The 23,765-nt window shown below is 37.7% G+C and overlaps 1 protein-coding gene across 10 annotated transcripts in view; it reads left to right on the top strand.

The window, feature by feature from the left end:
* TCF12 (transcription factor 12) overlaps positions 1-23,765 on the top strand; it is a 163,466-nt gene that overhangs the window by 37,801 nt on the left and 101,900 nt on the right. For all 10 annotated transcript variants that reach the window (XM_051797039.1, XM_051797040.1, XM_051797043.1 and 7 more), the window contains 3 exons: positions 5,799-5,872; positions 7,739-7,807; positions 18,469-18,571. In XM_051797039.1, coding sequence (XP_051652999.1) covers positions 5,799-5,872; positions 7,739-7,807; positions 18,469-18,571 — 246 coding nt within the window. The remainder of the gene's footprint in view (positions 1-5,798; positions 5,873-7,738; positions 7,808-18,468; positions 18,572-23,765) is intronic.

The raw sequence follows: 23,765 nt of genomic DNA, 5'->3' as shown, positions 1-23,765 counted from the left end.
AGACACTTTTAAAACAAATTCAAGCTTTTCATTAGTTTTCCTGAACCAACATAATTTTTTTCCATGTTCTTCTGTATTTTTATAATGTAAGTCTTTTGTTGCATTAGAAAAAGTTCTTCAAGTGTACACCCCAAAGTTTTATTCTGACCTGAGAAAATACTGTTCTTGCAAATAATTTTCTGTATGAAAGTATAGGTTTTAAACAACTTTCCATACAGGGAGTATTCAATTTGCTGATATTTTAGGTTACAATTAATTTTTAACATCTCTCAATCTTAATCTTGGTCTCAGTTTTGGTTATTGCCCAGTGAAATTGTATACTTGTTGTACATTCCTCCCATTTGACTAATATTGTTCTACTGAAGTTTTAATTGTGATTGCCTATTCTGTAGATAGAAGTGAACTTGGTATAATGCATATTCTGACAATTCTTAAAATAATTTCCACAATAACTGGCATAGCAGATGTTTATTCTTTGCTATGTCAGATAATCATGCTCTGGAATTCTCCAGGATAAACAGTGTTTCAAAAATGAAAATTAATTTATTTACTCCTATTGATAATCACTGTTGATATTTCAAACAGATTTTCTAAACTGATCTTTGCAAAGATTGATATTCAGATGGAAGCAAGTGTTTTACGGGCACCAGTCGAGGTAACCGATGTCTCCTCAAGGGGCTTCAGTCCCTGCAGCGCTTCCCTGTGCTCCTAAATCCCTGCCAGTAGAGGCTGGAAGTTAATAACCCCCACTGCCATGGTTAGGAACCTGACTGGACAGGTGGGGAAGAGATGGAAACTAACAGTTAAGCCCAGGAGGAATCTCACTTTTAGACCACACGATGGATTAATTGATCTGTGAGCCCCCGGCTCAGTACAGTGAGGAGGGTGAGCAGCATCATGCAACTTAATAAAACTGGCTTGGGCAGGTTCCTGAAGGAATTGTGGGGTCCAGGGTTTGTGCCAGACAACCCTGACTCAAGATGGTGTTTGTGTGACATATCCTTAGGTCTTCCACCCATCTTCTCTGGAGCAAAAGGTACAGAAAGGGATACTCTGCTACTCCCACTGGTGCCTCTAATAAGTAGGTCTGTTACTGGGGAGGAACTTTGATCTTTTATCTGGAATGACGGGGGTGACTTGGTATCCATGTGCTGTAAGGCCATCGGTACATTCCAAGAAAGAGTATGGATGGAGATCTGAAATTTCTTCCCCCCCCCGTGCTTGTACTTCCCCTTGTTTTTCCTTTGGGGGTGGATGGAGGGAAAGTCCTCTGTTTATATAGTTTGAAATGAAAGTGGTTTGTCTTTTACCTAATTATAATGTCGCATCTGAATTTATGCCAATGGCACTGAAGTGGTTACACTATTGATAGGTTGCCTGTGTTTCATTTCTCTTCTCAATTTGATTAATGCCCTTAGCTTTGTATATTTTAAACCCACCACATTACATCTATTGTCAAAGCTGCTTTTGGTTTGAGTGTCATTCTGGTCCCCCGTCATCCATGTTTCCACCCCCTCCCTGAGTAATAAATGTATGGTACTGTATCTTGTCTTTACTTATTTATCTGACTTGTGGATTTTGAGTTCTTTGTTAGAATATAAGTGGTTTTATTATGTTATTAAAAATAGAGTCTATTTTAAAAAGAGAAATATTTTCTATTGGAAGCAACAAGAAGAGGCTGAGAACTAGTCTTAGCCTATTGAAAGTTAAAATATTTGAGTACAGTGTTTTTCCATCAAATAATTCTACTCTTTGTACCCCCTTACTAGAAAGTCTAGATCTAAAATATAATTTTAGGTAATAATTGGCATCATACTTCACAATAGACCCTTGCAATATATGACTTAATGGTAGATTGATTTGTTTGTGTCTAAGATGCAAAACACAATCAGCACTGTTATGGTTTGTGCTGTAGGTTTTTTGTAATTGATTTCAGCGGTTGAATCTTATCTGAAGGAATATCATTACTCTGAAACAAAATTGGATAAAAAAACTATAAAAGATAGAAACTCATACCTTGAGTACCTAGTATAACAATCCACAATGTGATTTTTTTTGTCAAATCATTTATTTGATCAACATCATAGCAGATGGTAACCCTATAAAGTATATTATCGTGTTTACACGAACATTAGAGCCTGTGTCTCTTGAAATAAGTTTTAAATATAGTCTTCTTTGTCTTATGCCAGCAAGAGTAACTTTCATTTCAGTTTGATTGTGAGATCCAATTTTTTTTTATTAGATGAATGTTTTGACCTGTTTCTTCAGAATGAATACATATGTCAAAGTAATGAGGCAACAAGTTTCTTCAGCTTTTCTTCTAGAATAGCTTGAAATGTTCACAGCAGTATCATAAAAGTGACAACTAAGCAAAACCTTTTTAGAATTCAGTGCACGAAGCCAGAAAGTGTCCTCGTGACTTGACCCATCTTCCTGAGGTGAGTGAGGAACACTCAACCTTTCCTGCAGCCTGGCCAGGGCCTGGATTTGGAGGGTTTGGGCTGTGCTCTGTCTGGGGCTGGCCAAGGGCAGGGCCATGTCCTGCTGGTCCCCACTGGGACAGCGCTCTGAGTGCCTGGAGGTGCCGTGGGAGCCAGCCCAGCCCCAGCCTGGTGGCTCAAGGTGCTCCAGCAGCATCAGGCTGACTGAATCACCCCCTCATTCAGCTACTGAGTCTCTGCTGTAGGAACAGTCCATTTTGATTGAGAACTATGAAACTGTGAGTCATTTCCATTACTTTCCATCTTCAATGCCTACTAAAAAAAGGAAGTGTGGGTAGAACCTCGTTGTACTCCTGTCTGCCTGAGTGCACGTGTCTGTGCTATTGGACCTTTAGAACAACACAGTTGTTCAATGTTCTCCTTTTTTGCACTACCTATAGAGACTGAGATACTGCAGCCCTTCCCTGTGTAGCACATTTTCTAAGTGTCACAGCTTTCCTGTGCCCCTTATCCAGTGGGTACTGGAATTGGTGCCCACATTTCCCTGTGGAAGGTGTTATACAAGGGTGATGATTCCCCTACTTCTTCCGTTCTCCTTTGCATTTCCTAGGAAAATGCTGGAACTCTTTTCATGACACTTCTGCTCTGAGACTATATTGAGTTTATTCCCATAGATGACTCCTGTGTTCTTTCTTGCTGAGTATTCCCCACTTCAGGAGCTTTCCATTCAAAAGGTGTATCTTATGGTCCTGGCTCATTCAGTAGAGTTACCTTTAGTTGCATTGAAGTACATGTTGTTTGTTTGTGCCCAGCCTGCTAGAAATTGTCTGGGTCTTTGTCTCTTGCAATATTTGGTTGGTTTTTACCTGTCATCTGTGGAAGGACACATTAGTGTCCAAACCAGAACAGATTCCTTGAGTACCATCATAGACACATATCTGATTTCCTGCTTGTGTTGCTGCCTACCTGGGTCTGCACTTGTTTGGTGTCTTATGTTGATGGAGACCAAGGGCAGCAGGGGTGTCATTCCAAGTCAAATCCAAATGTCAAGCAGCAGTAAGTAACACTGCTGGTGCTCTGTGTGCAGTATATGATTTTTTTTTCTTGTAGCCTTCACAGAACATCTAAACTGTGAAAGTTCGTTCCTTGTGTGCATATTTTATTTAAAGGATATTTTTTGATGTTTGGGTCTTGTAAGAAGAAAAAATACTGCATGAAAAGGAGGAAAAAGACACCTAACAGCAAAAAGGAAGTTTTGATACTCCTGACTACTCTAGCTAACGGTACTAGAGTTTTTTAGAAGAAAAATGTACAGGAACTATTTAGAAATCAGTTTTTCTTCCCATCTTAAACTCTTACATTTTGTTTGAAGGCAGTTTCTTTGAATTATTTGCATAATTCAAATGGTAGAATTAAAATACAAGAATTTTTAGCTGTACATGTGCTGATATAGCAGAACCTTAACATAAGTCCTTATGTCCCACTGACTCAAATTTTTAAATGAGTAGCATGTTTTACTGATCAGGGGTCATGCCTCTGAACACTCTATGCATAACCATTATCTCCTGACATATTTCCTAAAATGGCTTGATATCATGTACTGTGTCTTAAACTTTCCCAAGGACTTGGTCTTGCAGTAAGATATTTTTCCTCCCCCCCCCACCATATGTCTCTTTTTAAACTAAAGCAATGGAAGACTTGTTATGATAATCACTGGATTATTAGAGCTGTTGTTTCTGGCAGAAAAGAGTCAATTGTGCCAAAAGATTACTTTTGCCTTTGTCAGTGCCAGCCACGACTCTTTACTCAGCTCCTGGACCAGTTACAATGAAACAACAACAATGCTGTCAGCTGCAAAATGCAGCAAACTTCCCCAAAGTGCTGGCTCAATATAGTGGTGGTTTTGCATTTTCAAAGGATGTTTTCAACCTTGAGGATCTTTCCTGCAGTACACAAAAGGTGTCTATATTTTTTTATTTGGCTGATTATACTGTACTTTCAATTTGACCTTCCCTTCTGCAGGCTGTCCTTGTCAAAGCAGTATTTTATAGCTTCATAAAGCACATTTCTTAAGGAAATAATTATTAGAATACTAGTAGTCCATAGGTAGTTATTTGAAGTATTAACTTAAATTCTACTTTGTAGTATGGTCAGTCAGAGAAATATTAATGAAAATTTTATAGTTGCAATATAAAGTTAGGGTTTAGAGATGATCGTGTGGAGTAACTTGTGCTCTGCTCTTATTTATAAATCGTGACACTTAGTTCTTATTTATAAATTATGACATTATAAAGCTTCATAAATATTTTATAGTATATATCACATAAAGAATTTATGTTGTTTATCAGAGCTGTGAGAAAAGTTCATGTGACAGAGAAGCAATGAGTTATGTTTTGGAGGCCAGAGTGCGTGGAAGTGTGCAGTTCAGGATGGAAGTTCCACACGTTCCAAAAAAACCATGTAATACAGCTAATCAGGAACCTACTTGCTACAATAGTAGCTTTATCCTGTATGAAGGAATTTGCTGTAGGAATTCAGGTGCTTTTGCAATGAGTTGTTTGGGAATGTGGTTTAAAGACGGTTTGACCATTTAAATTTGGCTGGAAATGGAATGATACGTGGGATATGTATTCTGATACCGTGCTTAAAGATCTCCCTATTTTTTCCTTCCCCTTTCTCTTGTGATCTGTAACCTGGATTTGCATAAAAGGAACTGATTCTAAAAGAACCGTTACAGAGTGTAAAAAACATTACTGTTTTAGCAGGGCAGACACCATGAGCCTCTGTGGGTTTTTTAAGCCATTGAAACATAACCAGTCTGTCTTGCCTTTTTTCCCCCCCCCTTGTGCTAAAATATCTTGTGTGTCATGTGAAGGCCAAGGAGGGGAAATAATTTTGCACATTTTACAATACTTAAGCAAGACACAAGAGCAGAGAGTAGATAACAAGTATACATTTGACAGTATGTGCTGCAACATTCTGTGCTTAAGATGCAGGAGAAATCGGGCTGTGCAAACAGCCCCCGTGTTCGCATCCTTGCACTTGTTTTGTTCCTCATGCTAATTTCTTATGGATTGGGTAGGGCACACGCTGCAGATTGGCAAATCTTGGCTTTTTATGCTCCTGTTTTCAGCAGCTGCAGGTGTCCAAATGAGCAGGTTCCTCTGTAGCCAGCTTAATTAACAGGGAAACTGTTCATCTTAAATTTTGTTTTTAGAAATACTGCTTTAAGTATGTGGAAGCAGATGAATTTGCTTTAAGTGCGTGGAAGCAGATGAATGTTCTTTCAGGTTGCATCAGAGAACATTGTTTTGGCTATCACTTCTTATAGGTCTGTATTTTTCTTTTCATTCCTAGGTATGGATGAGCGAACAGGTGCCACATCCTGGGGAACAAGTGGTCAGCCAAGTCCTTCATACGAATCTTCAAGGGTAAGATACCCACATAATAACTCATAGTAAAAGTTTATGGGAATGTACAGTGTAAATTGGCAGATGATTTGGTAAAGTTTTTGAAGGTTGAACTCCTTTAAATACACAGGTTAGCATCTTCTAGAGACTTTTAATGACTTTGAGCTGCAATAGTGATTCAGATTTCTAAAGCTAAAAAATATATAGTTTAAGAATTCATGAAAATAAACTATATTTAACTGTGCACTTGAATGAATGATGATCATGAAAATGAAGTAGAAGGTCTTGTTCCTCAGGAGAAGATTTATTGGCAAAGTGTAGGGAGCACTTGGCTCTCTGTTAACATTACCCAGCTATAATATGTGCTGTGTCATGATGTTGAGGAGAGGCTTCTCTTTTAAATACCTTCCTCCTGTTATCATTCCCACTTCATCCATCCTGCTTATTGAGCTGAAGGTTTTTGATAGTATCTAATATCCTAAAATAACATTACCCTTTTAAACCCCAACTCAGTGGTCAAAAGCAAGCTTTCCCCCTAGTAACCCTTTCATCTACTCAATATTCTTTTTATGAATATCTACTCCCTAAAAAGCCAACAAGCTCAGTACCTGAACGAGAAATACTCAGCAGACCTGATGTTCTGATTTCAGTACCTTGGAGCCAGAGCTGTGTTAGCATTTGCACCTTTGTAGCTCTCTCATGCTGTGGAATAAAATGGGTAGACTGCAAAATCTTGTTCAGCTCACTGGATACTGCCTGACTTTGGAAGACAGCAATAGATAAAAAGATTTATCACAAATCCTAATTTTTCTGTTGTTCATTAGTAAAGGAATTATAATAGAAATGTAGAAGTACTTTATGGGTTGAAGAAATATTTCTGTGCAACATGGAAATTAGGCATTCTTTTAAACATCCTGCATAATTTGAGGCATAAAGCTCAGCCTTCAAATGCCTCTTCTACATTTGAAATGGAGTCATATTATGCAGCTTTAAGTAACTCATATTCTCCTTGTACATGTTTGGTGTTTTGACAGTCATTTATGACGTTGCTGATTAATTTTAATCAATCATGAGTTAAGCTGATCCAACTGGAATTTGAGCTTGTAATTCACTGGCTGTGTGGGTATATTAATCACAACTGTTTTGTGTTAGAGGATCAGCCAGCTAACGTTCCAGTAATGTAAAGTCAGTTAGCCTTTTTTTTTTATATGAGGCAATAAAGAATAGTAGTCTGGAATGTCATTTAAATGACAACAGTTTACTTTTTGAAGAAAACTCAATTCCTTTTTTCCAGGAAAACTCTGTTCCTGTGTTCTCCCCAGAAAAGTGAACATTAAAAATATATATTCTCTGTAGATAGAATTGATAAAGATTAAGAGGTACAAATTAACTTGGCCCATGGCTGTGATCTTCTGCAAAAAAAGGAGAACACAGGAATTTCTCTTCTGCATTGAATTCACTGAAAAACACTGGACTTCATTTACCAATCTAAATCAAACTTACATGCATAAATTTTGGGTATGATGTATGGTCTTTCATTTTTGGTTTTCTTTCAACTAATGAGGCACATTTACTGATTCAGAATTTTGAATAACGAGAACTTCTGAGTACTCCTACATGGGCTGCCAGAGCAGATGTCTCTGAGGAAGAGCTAAAATGAGTGTGTGGGTCTGTATTGTAAGAATACAGAGCAGTTTCTCAGGAGGCAGAGCAAAGGATACAGAGCCTTTAACATTCTTAGGTTATTCCTTGTGGTGATTAACGTGGAGTTTAAAGAAGTTCTACTTGTCTTACATGTTTGACTTCCTAATCCAGTGCTTTCCCCCATGATTTCAATGTAGAATGTTATTCTTGTCCTAATTGTTCCTACTACTTGTCTGTTTACAGGAAAATGGCAGTCTCCATGGAAAAAGCTCAGACCTCTCCACAGACATAGAAAAGTTGAAATCTCAGGAGGTATCACTTATTCTTTTTATATTGTATGTGATTTTTTATTTTTTTAAAATCCGTGCGCAGCCTACTACTGGAGTTTTTCTTTAAAGGTCAAAACATAGTGACAAAATTATTTAAGAATTTAAATTGTTGGTTCAGAATTGTCTGGAATTTCCAAAGGCACAGAAACATAAGCAGTTTTCAGTTGAATAGAGTTGGAATTTGGAGATAGTTTAGTACATAAAGCTAATGGAAGAAGATGGTGGAACACTGGCTAAAGCACATCTTTCTTTCCCAACTCCTGCCGAAGGTCTGTTCAGGTCAGTACAGATGGTTCAATTGTGGCCAGCAATGATGCTTTAGGGAAGAGTGTGAATATAGGGCAAATATTTTGCCACCTTTGCTGTGTACTCTGCTGGCAAAAGCCCAGCTCTTGGGGGCTTAGATTTCCTGGGCAGAGCCAACCTTTGGACGTGGTTCTTACAGCTATTGGTGGGCTTGCTCTCTGTGACTTATGAATTTTTCTTACTTTGATTACAGTTTTGGCAAGAATTGCAAGCAGTTTGTGCCAAAAATATTGGTGTTTTTGTCCTAAGTGTGCTGACCAGTGATTTAACTGATTTCCACCGTATTCCTGTGTTCTGAATAGTAACGATTGGTTTTTACTGATGTACTTGGTAATTTTTATTTTTTTCCCCCACAAACATCTGTGTTTTACATGCTACTTCTGTGTGGTTCTCACCCAAACTGAAGAATTGTAATCTATTGGTATTTGCTTGTATAATGACTTCTCCTAACCTGGGGCTAGTTCTGGAATCTTCTGCTTCTTCATTCTCTGAATCTTTCTGCTTCTTCTGTATAACTGCAGCTTTAGGCTGGTTATGGCTGTGTGCACTTGTCAAGATGAGGGTGTTCCATAAATTTCTGCCTGACACAATGATACATTCATTTTCTGTTCCTTTCTTACTCCATACTAAGTTGTGCTTACTGTTGATACTGTGATACTGTTTTAAAAAGTGTGTAGAAAAATAAGATTTTCTTTTACATTGTACAGTAGTTACATTGTTATGACACTGAGTTATTTTTTAACATGTTTACTTTGTGTTTATTTGCACCAAATTTTATCTGCTCTTTTATTACCAATTTCATGGAGAACTGGCTTTGCAGCTCTGCAGTAATGTTTAGTTAGGATTATTTAAAACATTTTTTTGCTAACTTTACTATGTCTTTGTTCACCCACTCTTTTTGATTTATTCATGGAATTTTTGAAGAATGTATGGGTATGGGTACAGTTTTTTGGGAAAGTGGGGAAAACATATTGGTAACTTCTTTTCGCTGTGAAAACTAGACATATATTCCTGTGTTTGGGGGGGGTGTTTGTTGTGTATTTTAAACTTTTGATCAGTAATTAATTTGGAAAAGAACCTTCTCTCATATCTGATAGCAATTTATTTTATTTTAAGAGTCTCTGATAATAGTTATTAAAAGCTAAACTATTCTTACTTCAGTAGTGTTTTGAAGTGATGCTGAAGGCTTGAAACCCTTAGATAGGAACCTTGTCTTTTCATGATGTTATTTTCAAATGTTAAATTCTCTTCTAACACTGCAAGACCAGTGAGTATTTGTGTTTGAATTGGCTGTGATGATCTTAAATTTGTGAAAGGGTACATATTGAGACATTAGTGACTTCTGTGTGCATGATGTCTTCAATAAGCCAAATGTTTTGTTAAAGAAATTAATAATTTGAAGATATATATATTGGAGGGGGGGAAGTAGGAAAGGTTTGTTGTTCATAGGAGTAATTCAGGAATGGTAGTTAGCAAGTCAGGGGAGTTCTATTAGTGCCCATGGTCTCCTAATTCTTGAATGATTGTACTCAAGTCCATGTACAAGTGTGTGTCTCTTGTGGTGCTTGTTTTTCTTCTTAGTCTCCAACCCTGTTTCTACTTCCATATGTGCAGCAGTGGTGGGTTTTCAGTGCCTGTCTCTGGTTGATGTGTGCAAGTCTCTCCCTTATCTCAGTGATGTAGAGCTGGAGGGATGTTTGCAAGTGTTTGTAATCCCTTGCATTGGAAGGGCAGCTGGCTCTGGGTGTGTGTTGCAGAGAAAGGTAAACCTGCTTTTTGAAAGTCTTGCTCTACTGAGCTCTTTGAAGCAAATTCTGAGGTATTTGACTCAAGTACCACATTTGGTGCACAATAATACATTGCCCTACAGAACTTGAGGATTTTGTCGTCCCGTTGTGAGACGATACCAGAACTTCTGAGCTTTCCTGCTATAGTTGGGAGTTTAAATTATGCTCATCACGTGGCAACAAATTGGTATGATCACCTTTTGGGAATAAGCATTGCATTGTAATGAAGCATTTTTCTCCCATAGTTGTTATTGTGGTGGGGCTCATGATTGCTTTTATGAGGAAAAATGCTCTGCAAGGTTTTCATTCATTGTTTTGACTTTGTTGTAACACGTCTTTGCAATAAAAGGAGCAAGTTAGTTCTTGATCTGCTTAGATTGCTGTCTCCAAATCAAGCATATCTGAAATATTTTTCATAAGACATTTCCTTGCTGGATAACCTTTTTTTTTTATATACACATGTAATAGTTTTAACTGTTAAAAAATTAGCATAAATTAGCTGAGGTATTTTTCTTCCAAAATCCCAACTGTGGGTGTTTCAAATAACTTCCAGCATGTACATTGCACTAAAAGCTGTGAGTGCACGTTCTGACCTGATATAACATAGACTCTAGTTCCAGTACTGAGGATGCAGTTTGTCCTTCTGTTCATTTATGTAACTCTGCTTTGTATCTCAGTACTTGAAGGCAGAGTTGAACTGATCAAGATACCACTGCTCGATTTAGATGGTTTTGTAGCAACAGGTTATTCCCTCTCCTGTATGTAAAATACTCATCCATGGATTAGAACCTGAAATACAATATACCCAAACTACTCCCCCCTCCCCCAAATAGTACTTTTAATTTGCAAAACAGTCAAAAAGTAGTAAGGAGATAGCAGGTTTTGAAATAGTATTTTATACCTCTTAATCTCAGGTACATAACAAGAAAGGAAGCTGTAATATAGCAAAGCACAACAAGAGACACAGAAATGCAGTAAGTGCTAACAAGTCTGTTGTATTTGTATCCTTTTTAACTCCGTTGATACTTTTTGCAGAGGAGGGAGGTTGTTTGGTGGTTCTGCTGCTTGTTATTTGCTTTTCCTGAGGTATTCTATAAATTAGCAGATGATTCACTGTGGAATCAAAGCCCAAATTAAATATTCCTTATTCAGTGCACAGGACACTTGCAAATGCAGCATACTTTGTAATCTGATTTATGAGCAGCACTTCTCAAGCAAGTTCTGATTTTTTAAGTTCTGAATGCTTTAGTTAGGTTTTCAAGTATTGCCTTTAAGCATTTATTGTTAGTCTGTTGGCTATACTTGTTTTATTTTCTTTCCTGGTTTATATCTCAGATAAGAGCTAGAAAAATCTGGTTTCCATCATATGAATTTTTTATGTCAGCTGTATTGGAGAAGTGGATCTTTTGGTTGTGCTTTTTGTTTTTATTACCACTACCTATCATATTAAAATTAGCATTGGAATCAGTCACAAATTAGTTTTCCAAGTGGCCAGGGAATTGTCCCATTACATATTATGTTGATATTTATCTCACAGGAGTTTAGAGGTGTAATTGGCTATTGGGTTTAGCTGTCTAAAATCAGATTTGTCATTCAGTAAGTTAACTTCCTGGAAATGGATTTAGAGCTGGAGAAAATGGCGATTATTTAAAAATAAATGATGTTCAAAATAAATAAATTTCAAGAATAGATAAACCACGTTTTCCATTGTTCTCATATTCCATTTCTGCACACATAGTTTTCATGTATTTCAACTTGATATGTGAAAAGATAATATTTTTAGAGCTTTGTTACATAACTTACGGTGACACTTGGAGGATACTTCTGAAAGCTCTCTTGACTTTTCCCAGTAACATGGGAAATTTGAGGTAGTGATACCTGCTTTTTTTTGCCCCCATGTAGCAACTGAACAAATAACATACAAAGCTGCATTTCTGCCTTTAGGATATTGTAGTAGAGTGTTAACACTTGCTAACAGTGGAAGGGGATCTGAATTAAAGCTGGAAAGTGGAGCTAGAAAGCTCCTTGTTGCTGGTGCAGTTGGGTGATCTCCACCAGCAAACTGCTCTCAGTGCTCTTTTTAATAAGTATTGTACAAGTTTCTTGCACAATCAAGGCAGATGAGGTTGAAGCACTGCCTGTTTTCAGCAGGCAGGGAGATGGAGCCTGTGGAGGGGAGATGGAGCCTGTGGAGGGGAGATGGAGCCTGTGGAGGGGAGATGGAGCCTGTGGAGGGGAGATGGAGCCTGTGGAGGGGAGATGGAGCCTGTGGAGGGGAGATGGAGCCTGTGGAGGGGAGATGGAGCCTGTGGAGGGGAGATGGAGCCTGTGGAGGGGAGATGGAGCCTGTGGAGGGGAGATGGAGAGGTGTTTGCTTCCTGTCCCATGAACCAGGGCTCAGCTTGGTCTCATAGCTTTTGGATCATGGTAGGCAACTGATAGGAATGGATGAAACGGTGTAAGGAGTGTGGGGAGTGTCCCATCATTATCCATCTGCTCCATGTTTTGGAAAATCATTTTGGGCATTGCTTGGAAGCAATATTGTTCCCACTAATAGTTTGCTATGAGATTGTCAGTGATTTAAATGAAGTTATACCTGTGACAATGTGATGTTCTTTGTGTTCAGTTAAGATCAGTGAATACAGTGCAAGTGATCCTCCAGGCAGAAAGGAAGATTACTCTTCCTTGGATTTATTTTTACCTTACCTTCATTTTTGCAACGTTTTTCCTGATCTGTGTGTTCAGTAGACCCAGACAGGTTTTGGCTCTGTAGTCTTTCCTCTGGGAGCCACTGACAAATACGTGGATTCAGTGGCTAAAATACTCTTAAAAAACCCCAACACCACCAAAACCCCCAGGTTGTTTATTTCCGGAAACCTACGTGATCACATAATCCCTAAGCTTTTAAATTCCCTAGGACACCTTGGCATGGCTGGTTCCCAGAGCCTCTTGTCTAATCTTGAGTCAGTGACTCAGCTCAGTGTTCCTGGTGCAGTCAGTCTCTCTGGTCTGTCTGTCTGCCTCTCACTGCCGGTGTCTTGCTTTCTCTCCCCACTTCTCCCACTTCTGGTGATTTTTTCCTGCCTTGTTTGTCTTTAGAATTCTCAGATTAGTTTGGAGAGGCAGATAGTCCAAAATAAAGTGGATTTCAGCAGTAGATTCACTGTCCTTCATTTACACATTAGTCATTTGGATGACTGTTGTCTGATTCATAAGACCATCACCAAATTTAGCTTGCAAGGGAACTCAGTATTCCTGAGCATTAAACAATTAATATTTGTTATTTAAAGTCAGCCAAACTGTAAAACTCAAGAAATTGAAAGCAGCATTCATTAAATTTAATCCTTTGGTCCGTAGCCATGTCAAACTGTGAAGTCAACCATTCATTTTACTGGAATTTTAAAGTCTTAAGTTTAAAGGCAATAATTGAGCTATATTGTAAATTGCTAAAATGCAAATATGTGCTTATTGATCTGGCAGCTTGGTTATAAGCCTTAGATTTTGGTCTGTTCCCAGGGACTTGTGTAGGAGAGGGCTCAGGGATAAGGCAGGATAAACAAATGATCTCTCATTTAGTGGACTTGAGCAAATGAAATGCTGTGGAGTAGTAAACTGTACAGGGAGAGGTTATTCTGTGGACTCAGTAAATGCATAGGAAAATTGTGTGCCCTGTAGTTACAGTGTCTCCATTCTTCAAATTTTACCCTGAAGTGAAAACAGGATGTTGTGCTTATTTAAAAACAAACCCCAAAATCCCATAAATTCAGTTAGGGTCAGGAGTACAGTTTTACTTACAGACAAAATCCAGGTGTGACTTCAGAAAATAATTACTAAGGGCAATAGTTTTATATTTTTGAAGTGGAAGTAAAAAGGAGAAGATGAATCCTACAGAGGACCTGGAACCAGTGCAATGAAAAAGGTAGGGACAGTGAACTGGGGAAGTTTTTGTCTTATTCTTAGGTGAGTTCTGTAATTAACTTAAACCAAAATGACAGAACTTTGATGGTCATTGAAAGACATTAAGTTTTAGGAGGTGAATTGCCACTTTATTTGTAAAATGGGGCATAGACTCACTGTGTCAGGCCTTCTCTTATGGTTTGGATAAACATGCCCAGTAAGGAATGTGTTTCTCTGGGTGATTTGGTTGGGGTTTTTTTCCATTTGGTCTTCTGGACAAAATGGAATAGAATAATACATTCTGCAAGAATTTTCAGGTGTTCTGTATACAGGTATTTATGATTTTGTAAATAGTCTCAGGTTTCTAATTGGTTTGGCTATGTTAGCATGGAAAATCCTGATCAAGCCCAAATCAGTTGGATGCTTGGGGCATCTTACCCAGAAGAGGTAGGAAGAAGAAGTGTTGCAGCTGTAGAGTTTTGTAATTGGTGGACTTAATTTTTTTTGGAATACCAGGAGAACATCACTCTAATCCAATGAAATACCTGAAAAACTACTAAAGTACAGTGTTGAGTTTGCCTTTACTACTCAGTTAGAGCATTCAATGCTGAAAGTGCCTTCACTACTCAGTTAAATTGCAGCACTAATTAGTAGTAGTCTTTCAGCTGGATTTCATGACAGGTATTATTAAGAGACAATAGTTGTTGCTTTTCTTTGTAGACATATCTGACTTGGTCTTTCTGATCACGCACATGCAGTCAGACTGAAATCCAGGGAGAGGCCTGTGCAAAATGAACACTGAAAACATTACAAAACGCTGTGAGGGAACAATTAACCCCAATTACACTTTATTTGGGCTATAACAGTACAGAAAGAGAAGTTTTGTCTTCCTTTGGGAAGGTTAAAGCTTGCTTTTGTAATAGCTATGTAAGAGGTTGGAACAAACAAGATGGTTTTGAGTTTACAGGTATGGCATCTAATCATGTTCAAAATCAGTTTGCTTTCTGTAAACAGAAAAGTACCCTGAGCTGTCTGCAGTCCCTTCAGAATGGGGTTTAGACCAGAAAATAAATTTGTCCAGTAACTCCTATTTTGCAGACTTCTTGCCAGTTATTTGCTAAACACTCCAGCTGTGCACTCAGATGTGTGCTAATCCATTGGCATGTTTGCTGAGCAGCCACGAGGGCAGAAATGGGGATGTGCACTCAGCATGGAGTGTCTCCTTCCAACCTTTCTGTTAAACTTGCCCTGCAGGGAACAGTAGGTAGAAATGCTCCAAAGAGCTTTGGAAGCCCACCTGTGGTCCAAGAAATGACATCACCAGCCAGAATATTCACCATGGAATAGCTCTTCCCAAGAGAGAGAGTAACTTTTGGCATGACTGATTAGTTCCTGTTTCTGCTTGGAGCCTGTATCAATCCAGCTTCCATCCAGAGAGCTTCACTAGATTAGTCTTCAAAATTGCTGTGAACTGAGATTTCCTTCCTTTCTCAGAAAGGAAGACTGAAATTTGGCAGTATATATTACTGAGTCTTTCAAACATAGATTTGAAAAGGGACTCTGATAGAAATTCATATAAACCCCCACCAGCACCTTGTGTTGCTTTTGCCGTGAGCGATGAGTTCAGGTGCCAGCCAAAGGTGTTTTCTCTTTGTTACTCAGTCACACAGATGACTTTTAAAAAAACACTATCCTGTATTGTTATTGCAGATAGACTTTTTAAGGTTCTCAACCCTGTTCTTTAAACAGTAAACATATATTGTCAATTTGCACTATCATATTTATTAAATACATTTTTAAGGCTTTGATTGTATGACTAGAAGCTTCCAGTAGCTTTCCAGAAGCTATTGGAAGCTTCTAAAGTTTTCATCTATGATTGATTACAGCTCTCTCCCAGTAGTAGAACTTTATGCTGTTTATTATGTAGGTTAACAATACAGATGCAAAAGCAAAGATTGGTATCAGGAATGCAATTTTATTTGAAGTACAGCTTAAATATGAAGAATGCTCTGAAATAACTCAGTGTAATTTAAATCACTGTCCTTAGAGCTCTTCTGATTTTCCTTAATTTGCTTTTGTGAAGTGCAGAAGTTGTTTGTTAAATCAAAACTGCATGTGTTCATGGTTATTTTGTATTCATTTAGTGTGGGTGAGTTATATGTGGGAATCAGCCCTGGGTTTCTAATCCCAAACAAAACTGCTACTTGAGCTGATAATCCATAACTCAGACTCTGAATAACTGGCATCAGGGGTGGTGGCCAAGGTAAGACCTCTTTGCATTGGTCCACTGTAGATGAAGGCTTGGGCTACAACTTGAACAGGTGTAAATTCTGTAATGGCAAAGAATGAAACGCCTGACACAATTAATTTTGATTATGAATTGCATTAAAGTACAGAAAACACCAATTCTATTTAAAAGGCTTGCATATGCCTCAGTACATTTCCCCCTGTATACGAAATGTTCTGTTTTCAGTGGCTTTGGTGTTGTGAAGGATGACTTGGAGCATTTTCCAGGTAGATTTGTCTAGTGGTGTAGAAATAGAACTTGGATGCTGTGGTAATTGGTGGCAAATGCAGTCTGGGAAACTGAGAGGGTGTATGAAAAGAACATGACGTCAAGTATTCTTTGAAGGAATTTTGATGATAGAGGGGAAAATATTCCTTTCTGTGTAAGCCAAGCACCCAGTTCTCCAGTTCCTGCATTTTGTGGGGGAATATGCAATGATAACATGAGGAGGAGCATTAAGAATCCTGTGCATTTGGTAGGTTGTGTTGCATGATGTGTAACAGTGTATGAAATGAGTCTTACTCCTGTTATATTTTCAGTCGTTTTGTTATTTACTTTGTAAATAAAGATGTCTTGAAGGTTTCAGGTTCTGGGGCTCATCTGGGCACCACTTTCTGAATGTCTGAGATAGGGATCCTCTTTTATCACTGACAGTGTCCTTCACAGTTTTTCTTTTAAGAATAAAATATGACTGAAGTATTGTCTTAGGAAAAAGGTTTTAAAAATCCAACCACAATAACGAGCACACGCAGAGACACAAGTAGGAAGGCACCTACTTAGGAACTCTGGTTTTGGTCCTGTATTTGCAAATTTTTCTTCCTTTATTCAGCAGATTTAATTTCTTTCTTGTTTCATTTCAGCATAAAAATAACCCCCATGTGGTGACCTTAGCTAGGAGCCACTCCATTTCCTCGGCAGCTGCTGCTCCATGCTGCTTGTCTGACAGCCGGGGCTAGGTCACAGTTTCCAGAGGACACCCTTGTGGTCATAACCAAGTTGTAAATGTCACTTAAGATTGTTTCTGAACGCCCATCACATGTGTATCGCCGATGCTGGGGTAGATCAAGTCAGCCAGAGCTGCACTGGGGAGTTGGGACTCCCAGCAGCTGAGTGGGAGAGCGGAGCAGCAGCGGGGCTGTGCCACGCGGCCCTGAGCAGCAGGAGCGCCCTGGCAGGTCCTCAGCCCTCAGTGAGCAGCCCTTGGTGGAAGTGACAGTGCCAGCAAAGAGAGGGAGGCCTGTTCCAGCCCCGTCAATGTTGTCTGAGCCTGAGGTCTGAAGAAATGAGAAATGTTCAGTGATTGATGATTTCATAGTCCCAGGGCACTCGGGATGGTTCCTGGTAGCTGGGAACAGTTTTTCCCTCCTCCCTTAATTAGGCCTGAGCTTTAGGTTTCTGAACAAGAAGTGACTGGGTGTGAGTTGTAAGAAAAGGTTTACAAAATGGTTTTCAAAACTTTGGCTACGAAGGAGGTGCAATTTTTGGTTGTGGTACAGAATAAGTGATGTAGTATGCATTTGATAAGTCTGAATGGCAAATACCATTTTCATACCTTTATATGGAAAAGCTGAAGGTGTTTTGAAATGTACTGAAGAGTTTCATGTAATTGGGTTAATTAAATAATATATGCATCCTAGGACTTCTTTGTTTTCCTTCTCCTATACCACTGGTGTAAGCTTTCAATAAGTCAATGTTTCCTGACTGCATAAGGTCACTCCAGGCCTGTTAAGTTGGCTGTACTAATGCTAAAAAAGTGCAAAAAAGTGTTTAAATTTCAGTGCTTGGTTGCAAATCAGGTGACAAAGTTGTTTATTTAATCACTGTATGGAAGTAAACCCTTTGTCAATGAGCTGTGCTGGTTAGTACTGTGATAGTGTCAAAATGCCTACCAATCTGTAATATTAATAGCAGGCTGCAAGGAGAAAATGGAATTTTTTCTTCCCATTTGTACAAATAGTTTTTTGTTAACATCAGTGACTCTTCCTGGCCTTTTTACTGTGTTTTATTAATGCAAACAGAAACCTTAGGAAAAAAAATCACTTGCAAGTTCTTCAGACTAATTTTACTCTCTGTGGTGAGCGACTTAACACTAAGAGGATTCAAATATCAAAATATCTCCATATTATTCAATTTTTAGAAATATTGTCCACGAGGACACAGCTTATTAAGAAACGATGTGGTTTCTTTTTCATGGCAGAGAAAGTAAAATGTGGGCAGAGAATAATTTCTGTGAGATAGACCTGAAAGCCAACTTTTGTGATTAATGACCAATTGTGACTCTGCACATTTAATTAGGAAAGTGTCATTACACTCAATTAGCAGGGCTGCCAAATAATCTGTTTAATACTCTGGTCTTTTTTTCTCTAGGGTTTTGCAGACAGTCCTCATTACAGTGATCACTTGAATGACAGTCGATTAGGGCCTCATGAAGGATTGTCCCCGACACCTTTCATGAACTCAAATCTGATGGGTAAGTAGGTAATTCTTTACGAGTATCCCCTCAAAGCCTCTTTGGTCAGAAAGAGACATTTTTCATTCCCTTGTCTAGGCCTGACATGTCAAGCATCTGGAAGTTGCTCTGTTTCTCATAGCAACACTGACTTCCCTATTCAAATCTTTTTGTGTTGGGTGAATTCCTCATAAAGGCCATTGTCCAGGACTTGTTAGAAGAAGGAACTATCTAGATTTTCCTCAAGTTGATCTAGAAAGCTGATATATTTTTGATTTGATGTAAATTCTAAATTACTTTAAGGCTTAATTTTGAAATTACTAAATTACTTTTGTTGAAAAGACATTTATATCACTTTTTAATTTGTGCAGTTAAAAAAACCCTTTTTTCTAACACTCAATTCCTGAACTACCTACCAATTTACTTCAGGCTTTTCTTCAGTTAATGCTTTGAGGGCTTGCTTCTTGTATTTAATTTTTTAATTTCTTTGATTTTTGTTGTATTAGAAACTCTGTCACTTCTAAGGAATAGATGGAAACTCCTGCTTTGCCAGGCAAATGTTACTGCTTTTAGGGCTGTGAGCGTTTAACATTTTTTTTAATTTGAAACTGGAAAAGCAAGCAAACTGTGTATTATATTGTGGCCTTAGCTATTGAAAGCTTTTTCTTCATTGTCTGCGCTTGTGTTACCTGAAAAATGTTAATGTAGTGATGGAGTTGTTTGAAAATCTCCTTTTCCCTGTTCCAGTTTGGAGCATAAAAACGTTGTTTTCAAAATATTTATTGTTTGGCAGTATGTAGTCTGCAGACTTTTTTTATATGTTAAATATAAAGATGACTCTGAATATTTGTTCTGAATTTGTCCATTTCACACTGTTTCACTTCTATATTCTGCATCTTGTAGACATGACCTATTTTGTGATGTCAGTATTGTCCTTTAAAGACATAGCCATGGTAATCTAAGTGGATTACCTAAATCCAAATCCTGGTGGTCTGCAATTTCTTTTGGAAATCTTTCTACTTTGCTCAGTCTTTGTTTACTACTTTAATTTTCTCTGAAACGAAGGCAGACTAAGCAGAGCCATTGCTGAGTTGAAACTTTCATATATGAAGCTGAAAACGTGATTTTAAAATGCCCACCTCTAGGCTTTGATTAGAGAGAGTACAATTGGTCAGTGACACTTCTAGCTGAAGACAGTAAAGTTCAAAGGTAGTAGTTATTTTGATAAAGCAGACTAGAGCTTCTCCCAGTACTCCCTCAAATATGTTGTTTTTCAAATACAGGAAACCAAAAAGATAAGTTACTTCAGTTGCTTCTCCAGTATTTTGATCAGTAGCATGTATGGAATGTCTCCAGGCTTTGTGGCTGATACTGATTTTATTTTACAAAAATACATAGCAAAGTTTGATTTTATTTTTAATTTGTTACCAAAGGCAAACTATTTGCTCATGTTTTAATTTATATTAAACAATATATACCTTCAAACATATGAAGAAAATAACTGGTGCAACTATATCTTCTTAGTTTTTCAGTTTTATTGAAGAGATGATTCTATTAGACATAATAGAATTAAATCATTAATACAGATTTGAGAAGAAGCCTCCATTTAGATGGTTTTGTAGAGAGGATTAACAAATTGTAAGATATGTATATGTCAGTCACCCAAAGCAGCTGAGAACTGAAAGAGTTTTTTAAAGCTTTATGGCTAAGAGTTCTTAGGGATTTTATTTTCTTGGAGCAGAAGTATTTAGTTTCCTTCTATATGCAGCAAAGAATTATAGAAGGCTTTCAGTATATATCTCTTAAGATATTTACGCATCAAAACCCTAAATGTACTTTTAAAAGTATTCCACCTGTGGTTTTTGGCTTGTCATAACAAAAAAAAAAATGTTCATTTTACTGATGTTACAGTATAGGATGCAGCTTTGTATATCATACTTGCACATCAGTAATTTTTGCAGTTTATCATAATTGATGCTGAAGGTTTGGAGAGAGGAATGATAAAAACTATATGAAAACATAGAGTACTAGTTCCCTAAACAGTACTTCTATCTGTATTTATAGTTTTTTGTCTATTATTGAAAAGAAAAATTATATTTCTTTAAATTTTTCTTAAAAAAAAAGTTATACAGTTTTTTTAATATCGAATTGTGGACATGTTCCCATGTACAGAATGAAAATGTCCATTTTATTAGCTAACGTGCAGAGATGATATTTAAGGCATTGATTGGTTATTCTGTGATCTCTGGAGGTTAAAAGGAGATGGAGGTGAAGAACATGAACTTGATGGGCTTATGGGAAATGCCTCACTAGGGTAAAGCAGTGATTTACCCTGTGGGGTTCCACAATGAATATCTAAGAAACACATCCCTTCTCAACATTTACATCTCTGAAATAGTTAAAAACTATTAAAAAAAAAAAAGGGAAAAGAGCAACAACATATTTCACCATTGCTGTCAACACTTAAGAGCACCATTAAAAGGAAGAATTGTGTGTCAAGGGGATGTTGTTATTTTGTGTATTATGCTCAGCCATAAGCATATTTGCCTGAAGAGATAGCGGATTATAAAGTGCCACTGTCTTTCATGATGGAGCTCTCAAACATTTTAATGATCTTGTACATTGCAAAAGAGAGAAATTTTGTCTAACAAGAGTTGATAATGATTCAATAATGAACAATTTACCACAGAAAGATGCATTTCCATATTCATTTAGATATTTTTTGAAGTGTTTTGCAGAGGAAGTAAAGCTATTATGTTGGATTGGTTAGTGTTCTTCACTAATGAATTCCAGAATTATCCTGTTGATTTGGTAGTATAAAAAAAGAAGGGACGTTACTTATATTTTAAGTAAAACCACAGAATCCTCTTGGGACCAGCATAGTCTGTTGGTATCCATAGAGATATGAAGAAAATCAGGCTAAGATATATTGGTGGTATTGTAGCTCCATTTAGACTTGATAATCTTTGCTTATTCAACACTTCTGCTTTAATTACATTCTAGAAAACTATTCACAAGGATATGAGATTCTTTTCTCTGTAATTATGCTGCCTTTTAGTACTCTGCACTTGCAAGGAGAGGTCAGTTTTTGCTAGGACCCTTCAAGCATGTGGTATTGTATCTTCTGTTGCACTACTCCCTGCACTTTATTCTACTGAGCTTTTTTACTTCTACTTACCAGGAAGAAAGCAAGCAGATTATTCTTGAATATGACTTAAAGAGGTTTTTGTTGGTCTGTCTTGAAAATCTGAAGTGGGTGAATTACTTTCTTTTGTGTGTCTGTCTTTCCACAAGAGGTAGAAAGGATAAAGGCAAAACTTTTGTGCTCCATGTTCATCATCTGTGTACTACACAGTTCCTCAAGGTTGTACATGATAAAAAGTCATTAAAAAGTTTCCTCCACAGTGAGTGAAAAGATAGTGGTTGAATATAAGTTTGCCATGTTGAAATCAGCCTCTCAAAGTAGAAAGAGAGATCACTCTTCCAAGTTTTCTTTCAGGTATACCTCCTTGTTTTCTCATTATTTCTTTAACTAATCTCTTTAGAGTTGGGTTGAATTTTAGAGCTCTGGGTGTTTCTGAGCCACAGGCTTGTCAACGAAATTGGAAACTCTGATTGTATGGAAATGGAAGATTTTAGGTCATTTGCATTTTCCCAACCTCACTTGCCCACTGACTTGTAGATCAGTGCAGGGTTGGAGTTACCAGTTGGTTTCATACACTCACCTCTCAATATCCTGGCGAGGTGGTGACTTTGCTCCTCTTCCTAACAAACTTCTTCTTTATGCCAGGGAATGCCATGATACTTTCTTAGGGCCAGCATTAAGAGAAAGGAGGCACTGACCTTGCAGGGAAGTCAAGACACGTCAGTTGGTATTTACAAGGCGGGGAGTAGAAGCTTGTTGAAATAATTAGAGCTATAAATTAGTCAGATTGTTAATAAAAATATAGCCTCTTTTACTCTGATTGTAATGTGAATATAAAGGGTAAGCCTGATTCTTCCCCTGGTTGAAACAAATAGGTGAAAGAAGCAGAGGTAGTACTGTCAAATGTAAGCAGAGCAATGCATGTTGGGCTTTATTTTATCTTCTCTGTCTTGTACCAGGGTAGCAGGGGGTTAATGGGTATGTGCTGGCCATGGGGAGTGAAGGTGGCAGGAGCAAAGAGGTGCTTGAGGGGTTGAAGCCAAATTTTAAGACTTTTCAAAGCTGGTCTTATGAGTTACTGTGAAACTAAAGATGCAGTTTGTATATTAATCATACAAATTCGAGATCAATATCTGGATTGGGATGCCTTCTGCTTTGAGAGTTACTGTTCATTTCAGTGACTCAATTGTGCAGGTTTCTAGGAATGGCTGTGCTTCTACCAGTGCATCTTTCCAACTGGTGAAATTAGTCTTAATTTTTATTGTAGAATCTATTATTTGACTCGTAATTTCAGCACTGCAGTTGGCTTGGATAGAGTAGGAGGTATTTTCATTGATGAACGTTAGAGGGGCCTTTTGGAAGCAACATGGTAAAGAGCTGAAGCCTCTGCAAGCTTTCCAGTACTGACACAGTTCTTGAACAGGTGACATAAGCCTTTTTTAAACCTTAATTTGGGAAAGGTTATTCTCAGTAGAAGGAGAGGCTTTTGAACTTTAAAATACACTTAAAAGAAGGCATGCATCTGAATTGTTACCCAGTTAAGAATCTAACTAATCTTCAGGGAAATTGCTGGATTTCTTCCTCAGTAGCTCTTCAGTAAAGGAATTTTGGACTTGGAGAGATAGAAGTTGTTATCAAATGACTTTATAATGGTGAAGGCAGTAGTAGGAAACCAGCAAGGATAAACAGTAAAGGGTAAAAGAATGATACCATTATAGTTTTTGTCAGGAATCCTATTTTAATTACCTTTTAGGAAGGGAGAGGGCAGATGCAAATAGGGAGTTGGCAGACCCTCTATTTGTCCAAAATAATAGTTAGATTTCCTTGAATTGCTTTGTGTTGTCATTAATATTTTAACACATGAAAAAAAATAGGCATCACAATGGAAATTATCTCCAGAGATATGACTAATAGCAAGATTGATCTGAAATAATTCCTGTGCAGTTACATTGTTATTAACTTGGAGAATGGTGGGGACAGAGTATTTTGTATCCTTCAGAGAATTCATTAGGAAGAAAGAGGAAAATGATAAAGGAAGACAATGACAAAACAGTGGCACAGCAAAGATTA

This window comes from Manacus candei, unplaced genomic scaffold (assembly GCF_025592945.1).
Source record: "Manacus candei isolate 608988 ecotype Guabito, Panama unplaced genomic scaffold, ASM2559294v1 h1tg000046l, whole genome shotgun sequence".
Classification (NCBI taxonomy): domain Eukaryota; kingdom Metazoa; phylum Chordata; class Aves; order Passeriformes; family Pipridae; genus Manacus; species Manacus candei.
Note: the sequence above shows the minus strand (reverse complement) of the source record. Positions and strands in the feature narration are given on the sequence as shown.